General features: G+C 52.1%; 1 protein-coding gene across 1 annotated transcript; it reads left to right on the top strand.

Annotated features, from left to right (window-relative positions):
- Positions 1-972: 972 nt before the first annotated feature.
- On the top strand, positions 973-3,440 carry RASL11A (RAS like family 11 member A). The gene is made up of 4 exons (XM_007956527.1): positions 973-1,096; positions 1,530-1,586; positions 1,905-1,990; positions 2,967-3,440. Exons 1-4 carry the CDS (start codon positions 973-975, stop codon positions 3,438-3,440), a joined length of 741 nt encoding a protein of 246 aa, XP_007954718.1.
- Positions 3,441-7,895: the final 4,455 nt, after the last annotated feature.

The raw sequence follows: 7,895 nt of genomic DNA, 5'->3' as shown, positions 1-7,895 counted from the left end.
TCCGCGACATGAGGTATTTTGAGGATTCTCCATTATTTTTCAATGCTGCATAATATTCCATTGTGTGTTGGTACCACAGTTTGGTTGTCTATTCCTCCAGTAAACGCGCACTTAGTCTGCTTCCATCTCTTTGCTCTTGTGAATAGTGCTGCGATGAATGTGGGTGTGCCTGTGTCTCTACGTGTCCCGAGTCTCCCCTCTTTAGGATATATTCTCACTCAGGAAGTCTTTCCCCCTATTAATGGCATTCCTCACTAGATTTTGGAAATAAAAATATTTAACAGGAATCCATCCTTCTCATTGTTGAAAAATAAAATAAAAGATCCAACTGACCGCACTTTTTTCTCTTTCTCGCATCCTCGGATCTCGGGTTTGAACTTTGACCTGGTGACCTAGACTCGCTGTTCCTACGAAGTGAGGGTACGTGTGCTTATGCAGGCACAGCGTTGACGACAGGCCTCCAGTGCTCTCTCTGGACCCTGTCTGCATTTCCAGCGCCCAGGGCGCTGGTGCAGCGGACGCTTCCGCTGCGGCACCCCCTCCAGTCCGTGGGTCCCCGAGAGCGCTCAGCAGAGCAGCTGCCGTGCGCCGCCGCCAGACTGCAGAGCGCGTCAAGCCCCTAGCTGTGCGCGCACGCCCGCGGCTGCAGTCTCCTCGATCTCCCACGCTTCTCTCTCTGCCCCGGCCCCTCCCGCCGGCTCCGGGAGGGGGCGTGACAGGGGCGGAGCTAGGGGCGGTGCTGCGCGCCCGCGCGCAGAGCCCTTTAAAAGCCGCCGGCCCGGCGCGCTCCAGCAGTCTCTCTGCGGTCTCCACGGACTTCGGGTGGACGAGCTGCTTTCCCCAGCCGGACCTCCTGGGGACGAGGCCGCGCCCGGCCGCTCTCCAGCCCCCGGCGGGTCTGCGCGGCGGGGAGCGCTCGGTGCCGGCTGCTCTCCCTTCCCGGTACTGCGTGCGCTCCGCCGCCCACGGTCCATGCGGCTGCCCAGCATGTCCGGGAACTTTCTGCTCGCGCCCATCCCGGAGGCCTCTTCGGACTGCCTCCTGCCCAAGGATATCAAACTGGCGGTGTTGGGCTCTGGCCGCGTGGGCAAGAGCGGTGAGTGCGCGCGGGGGTGGGCGGAGGACGGGTTGCTCTCCAGAGACCGAAAGCGCCTGGAGGAACGGGAAGGGTAGGGGGAGAGAGGAGGAACCTGGGAGTTTGCGCGGTAGATTCCCCTCCATCATTCCCGCCCCTTGGTTCTCCGGGCTGCTTCCCTGGAACACCTCTTCCCGGGAATCTCGTGTGTGTGAGCACCTGTTGGGGAACCGGCATGGTGCGGGTGTCAGTCCACTCATGCTTCAGCCTGAAGGCGGCGCCGTGGCCGAATCGGACGCGCCTGTGGTCCGCAGTGGCTTAGAAGGCCCGCAGCATCAGTGTATTTCTGACCCAGCCCACTCCCTCCTATTCCCCGAGATTCCAGACTTGACCGTCCATCCGGTGAGAACCGCACGCCCAACCCCTTCAGTTGATTTTCCTATTTCCTTTTCAGCAATGATTGTGCGCTTCCTGACCAAGAGATTCATTGGCGACTATGAACCTAATACAGGTGAGAACCGTTCATTCTCCCAGCTTTGATGGCATGCACGTTTTTTTTTCTTGCTGTGTCCTCCATCCCCCCAATCCCATTAAAAACAAGCACATTCACTGCCATCAGTCGATTCTGACTCACAGAGACCCCCATTGGGTTTCTGAGGATGTAAATCTTTACAGAAGTAGATTGCCCAGTCTTCCTTCCATGGAGTGGCTGGTGGGTTTGAACTGCCAACCTTCTTGTTAGCACGCAAATGCCTTAGGCACTGTGCCACCAAAGCCCCATTCTGTTAGAGTGCAAGAATTTCAAAGCAAACTCTTTTGCATTCTCCAGGCAAGCTGTATTCCCGACTCGTCTGTATTGAGGGAGACCAGTTATCCCTGCAGATCCAGGACACCCCGGGATGCGGATGCGTTCAGGTGAGGACCGCCAGGGGAGGTTGCCAGCAAACAGCTGGTCCCACTCAGAGTGTCCAAAGCAGGGAAACGTGGTCATATGCCGGAGCTGGCCGCCACCGTGAGCAAGGTGCCTAGACGTGCCATGCCTTCATGTGCAGTAATGGGATTGTGCACAAGTGGGGCAGGAAGGTGTGGTGTATTAGAGACCCTCCAAGGAAGATAGCTAGAGACAGCTTCTTCAAGTCAGCCACGTTTGCTGGGAGACAGGCTAAACTTCTCTTTGCAACACTGAAGGGGCATCACTGTTCAGGCTGGACCTCACTCCTCCTTTCCTAGGTTAGAAATGAACGGGGTGTGGGGAGTAGGGGGGCGGGTTGGATGGGGGTTCTGTAGAAGGGGTGCGCCCCAAGCAAACACTGCTAAAATGCCTCTCCTACCTCCTGGCTCTCCTTTGAAACCCCTCATTGCAGTCAGATAACCCTTGGGCAAGCGTTCAAACATGCGGCTTGATTAACAGTTACTAATTGGTGTCGGGAAGAAAGGTCTTGGGGGAAGAACAGAAAGAAGGAATTTGTTCTCAAGAAGTGCGTGCTAAAAATATCTTAATGGGTTTGGGAAGAGATATTTATCTTGGCTTATTCTCAAAGTTTTGTTTATTATGAGTTGTTTCTCTAAAAATCGAGCCCTTTTGGCTTGGAAGCTCTCATGGAAGTCATTCTTCAGTCAGACACAGTTTGCTGCATACCGCCTGCCAAGAGAGGGGTTTAAAAATAATGCGTTGGTCATAACTAATAAAATCATCTGGACCTGCAGTGTGACTGAGAATTTGCTCTTTCCACATCAAAAGCTGCCCTCTGCAGAAGCTGGCGGAATGTGAACACTATGGTTAAGTGATTGCTTTGTGAAAAGTTTCTCCCAGGGTTACTTGATGTTATTTTGAGCCTTTCCCCACTGAGAGCTTCCTGCCTTGATCCAGGCGCTTTCTGATCTGTTTCAGGTGCAAGACAGTCTCCTCCAGGCTGTTGACCCCCTGTCCAGATGTGTGCAGTGGGCGGAGGGCTTCCTACTGGTCTACTCCATCACAGACTACAGCAGCTACCAGTCCATCCGGCCTCTGTACCAGCACATCCGGAAGGTCCACCCTGACTCCAGGGCCCCTGTCATCATTGTGGGTAACAAGGGGGACCTGTTGCACGCCCGGCAGGTGCAGACGCACGATGGCCTTCAGCTGGCCAACGAGCTGGGTAGCGTGTTCCTGGAGATCTCCACCAGTGAGAACTACGAGGACGTCTGTGATGTGTTCCAGCACCTCTGCAAGGAAGTGAGCAAGCTGCACAGTCTGGGAGCGGAGAAGAGACGCGCCTCCATCATCCCTCGGCCACGCTCGCCTAACATGCAGGACCTGAAGCGGCGCTTCAAGCAGGCGCTGTCATCCAAAGTCAAGTCCCCCTCTGCCTCGACGGTGGGGTGAACACGTGCAGACCCAGCGCCTTCAGTGACGTGCGGGTGCAGCTGAAAGACTGGGGTCCCCTTTTACTCACACACTCAGAGTTTATTTTTATAAAGACGTTACTGCTTTTCCGATGTGCACGGGTAGGCATTTCTGAACATGGTCAAGAGGCTGGGTGGAGAATTTTTTTTTTTTTTTAATAAGATGACTTTTTGTTGTTTGGTTTTTACTCTAACTGCTAGCCACTTTTCCATTAAAGGCAAAATGGCAACATCGCTCCTTGTTTTCTTAATGTCTTTTTATAGAACCCGTAGTTGCACGAGAGCCCAGAACTGCTCAGGGCTTACCCTGGGTCTGAACTCGGATGGGTGTCTTACGGGAAGGAAGGGTTTATGCACTGGGAATTATTGGGAGAGAAAGGAAGGTATATGGAGGAGAGGGGCTTTGAACGGCTGCATGAAAGCTTTCATTAGGGCACTTGTGGCATAAAATCAACCGTATGTCATTTTTAAGACGGGGGGCTCTGTTGTGACCTAGTGCTATACAAAAACAACCAAACACAAACTCATTGCCGTTGAGTCAATTCCGACTCATAGTGACCCCCACTGACTTTCTGAGACAGTAAATCTTTATAGAAGTCGATTGCCCAGTCTTCCTTCTGCGGAGTGGCTGGTGGGTTTGAACCACCAACCTTCTGGTTAGCAGTCAAATGCCTTAGGCACTACTCCACCAGAGCTCCTAGCGCTATACAGAAGTTGAAAATCGTGTGCTGTTGTTTATGGGTGCAAATTTATTTAACTTTATCTTTTCTACCCACACTGAAGCACAAAAACCTTTTCCAGTAAGTAGACCCTCCCATTCAGGGGTTGCTTCAAGGTCCTCTTTTCTTCTTCTGTCTTGTTCATCCCCATGTCTGATAGGGTACCAGATCTATCAGTCAATTGTCTCTCTCTCAAGCATCCTTCTTCCTTAATCCATGCCTTTACACCTCTTGGCTTAATGCTGACAGTCTCACCTCATTGGTCTCTTGGCCTGTGGAATACCATGCGTCTAATTCTGTCTTCAAGGAGCCCTGGTGGCTCAATGGTTAAGCACTTGGCTGCTAACCAAAAGGTTGTGGTTTGAACCCACCCAATGGCTCCGCAGTAGAAAGAGCTGGTGATCTGCTCCAGTAAAGACTGACAGCCTAGGAAACCCTGTGGGGCAGTTCCACTCTGTCCTCTAGGGGCGCTGTGAGTCAGAATCGACTCCACGGCAGTGGGTGTGGTTTGGGCTTCTGTGAAGATTGACAGCCCTGGAGACCCTCTGGTGCAGTTCCACTCTGTCCTCTAGGGGCGCTGTGAGTCAGAATTGACTCCTTAGCATCCCAAAACAATTCTGTCTTCACACCAGAACAACTTTACTAAAACCAAACCTGATCATTTTATTTCTGTGATTGAGAAAATTCAGCTGCTTTCTCTTTATCTCCTAGATAACATTATCGAGGCCTGGCATTCAGTATTTATTCTAATCATCTCTCCAGCCTCAGTACTCATCCTCTTCTGTCAATACGCACACTTACCCTTGCACACACTTAAGCACACACACTCATGTGCACACACATGTACCCAACACTCATGCACACACTCATGTACATGCACACACATGCACACACATACATGCACTCATACAGCTGACATGACATTGGTCTTCCTTTCTCGATATGTGCCCTCTCAGGCTCCACCCACCCTCCTCTCGGCACTAGTCCCTCTGGCTTAAATGTTTTGAGTGCTCTTGAGTATCCCCACCCCCCAGGGGGACCCCTGGGAGCTCTGGTAGCATAGTGGCTAAGGCACTTGACTGCTAACCAGAAGGCTGGCGGTTCAAACCCGCCAGCCACTCCTCGGAAGGAAGGTTGGGCAATCCTACTTCCGTAGTGATACTGCCTCGGAAACCCAAGGAGGGGTCGCTATGAGTCGGGGCCGACTCGACAGTACATAACAACAACAACAACAGGGGGGCCCCAACTCCTCTTTTAAGCCACAAGCCACGTGCTACCATGAGCCCCTGCGACGCCTTGTCTGAATCTTCGACGCTCACTGCCTTTGTGTTATAACCCAACCATGTAATGTGACTATGTGTCAGTCCCTTTGGAAGGCACCCTCCCTGAGGTAGTGACTGCGTGATTTTAGCCTTTGTGTCCACGCTTGCAGCCCAGTGCTTGCCTTACAGTGTTAGGTTTTCAGTAAATATGTGATGGATAAATGCAGGGATGCATTTGTTTTGTTTTAGTGCTAGGGACAATGATAGGAGGTTATAGGGAAATAGCTTGTCCCTTCTGTAAGGACACGAGTTGCTCACAGTAACCAAAGATTCTTTAATAGCAGAGACGGAGGGACACAGACATATATGCAGCTTCTGGTGAGCACCAGTACGTGGGAGCCCTGGTGGTGCAAGGGGTTTGCAATTGGCTGCTAATCTAAAGGTTGGTAGTTCGAACCCACCCAGTGGCTCTGAGGAAGAAGGGCCTGGCAATCTGCTTCCTTAAAGAGTATAGCCACAAAAACCCGACAGAGCAGTTCTGCTGGAACACACGGGGTCAGCATGAGTCAGACTCCACTTGGCAGCAATGTTTTTTTTTGTTGTTGTTGCAATTGTTGACCACTTTCCTCCCAGGCTGGGATTCCTCGGTGGTCGAGACCTGCTACACTCCCACCATTCATCTTCATATTTGAAGAGTGTTGTCTATGCAAAATGAGAAGAAGGATTAAGAAAAGGAGATAATTCATGTCTCAAGGACCCAAATAACTGTTGTTGTTGTTATGTGCTGTCGAGTTGTCTCCAACTCATAGCGACCCCTCCTTGGGTTTCTGAGGCTGTCAGTCTTTATAGAAGCAAAGCCCAAACCAAATTCACTGCCATTGACTTGACTTGACTCATAGCGACCCCTCCTTGGGTTTCCGAGGCAGTATCACTACAGAAGCAGATTGCCCAACCTTCCTTCCTAGGAGTGGCTGGTGGGTTTGAACCACCAACCTTCTGGTTAGCAGTCAAATGCCTTAGGCACTACGCCCCCAGAGCTCTCACACAAATAACTATGTCACATATTTATTTGAAATCCATTCTTTGAAAAGTGCCTGCCTTCTCCTGCTTTGTGGCCTCCCCTCGGGACAAAAGGTGTTCTTTCTAGCATCACCCATTCCTGCTTCTGCCTGGAGGCTAGCCATCTGTTTTAACATTGTTACTGTGGGCATCAGAACAACTGATTCATCTCATCATTATTGTTATGCCTACAGTGTCTGCTTGAGGATTAAGGTGCGCCTGACACAAGCCATGGTATTTTCAGTCGCCTCATAGGCATGTGAGAGCTGGACAATGAATAAGGAGGACTGAAGAAGAGTTGTTGCTTTTGAGTTGTGATGTTGGCCGAGAATGCTGAAAGTACCGTGGACTGCTAAAAGAACTAGGAAATCTGTCCTGGAAGAAGTGCAGCCAGAATGCTCCTTGGAGGCGAGAATGGCCAGACTTCATCTCACCTACTTTGCTCATGTTGTCAGAAGGGACCATTCCCTGGAGAAGGATGTCATGCTTGGTAGGGTGGAGGGTCGGTGAGGAAGGGGAAGGCCCTCAATGAGAGGGACTGACACGGTGGCTACAACGATGGCTCAGGTGTAGCAGGGGTCGTGGGGCTGACGCAGAACCAGGCAGTGTTTCATCCAGCTGTACACAGGGTCGCTATGAGTTGCAGATGACTGGACGGCACCTAACGACAGCAAGAAGCGTCCCAGCCCACAGACCTGCAGAGCTGTGTGGCTCCAGTCCTTCTGGCCCCAGAGTTAGCCCAGCATGAACCCTTTCCGTGGTCTTGGAGGGACACGGTCACCTCTTGGCTCATTCCCAGGCCCGCCTGCTGATTGGCAGTGGGGTCCCTGCGGATGGGGAATCAGGAAGGCTCTCGGGGAGCAGACTCGGAGACGGAAGAGGTAAAACACGGAGTTTATTGGAGGCAGTCGGAGCAGAGGATGTTGACTGGAGCCCGCCTGGGTGCTGACGAAGAGCCCAGATGGTGCAATGGTTGAGCGCTCAGCTGCTAACGAGGTCAGCAGTTTGAACCCAGCAGGCACTCTGGGGAAGAAAGACGTGGCCGTCTGTTTCTGTCAACATGACAGCCCTGGTCACCCTATGAGGCACTTCTGCTCTGTCCTGTGGGGTCGCTGTGACAGAGAACCGTCCCCACAGCACCAGGTTACAGGGGTGCTGAGGAGGCCCTTCAAGGGGAAGGTGAGCCCTAAGCCAACCTCCTTCCCCCTCCTTCAATCAAAAGGGCAGAATTCCAAGAGCCTGGTGTCATTATTTTGCTAGGGGCAAAAGTCCAGGGCCATAACATGGCAAACATGGCTGGGAACGGAGAGGCCAGTGTCTGCCTATTCGCATCTGGTCAGTTTGCCTTACCTCTGAGGTGTTGCCAAGGGTGTGAGAACTTACCTCCACCGTCAT

Source organism: Orycteropus afer, unplaced genomic scaffold, assembly GCF_000298275.1.
Source record: "Orycteropus afer afer isolate SDZICR_OR568_19922 unplaced genomic scaffold, OryAfe1.0 scaffold00630, whole genome shotgun sequence".
NCBI classification, from domain to species: Eukaryota; Metazoa; Chordata; class Mammalia; order Tubulidentata; family Orycteropodidae; genus Orycteropus; species Orycteropus afer.
Note: the sequence above shows the minus strand (reverse complement) of the source record. Positions and strands in the feature narration are given on the sequence as shown.

Excerpts from the sequence above, each read along its gene's own strand:
- RASL11A (XM_007956527.1), top strand. The coding sequence starts at position 973 with ATGCGGCTGCCCAGCATGTCCGGGAACTTTCTGCTCGCGCCCATCCCG. Across the intron at positions 1,587-1,904 it reads CGACTATGAACCTAATACAG|GCAAGCTGTATTCCCGACTC; the intron begins GTGAGAACCGTT and ends TGCATTCTCCAG. Across the intron at positions 1,991-2,966 it reads CGGGATGCGGATGCGTTCAG|GTGCAAGACAGTCTCCTCCA; the intron begins GTGAGGACCGCC and ends GATCTGTTTCAG.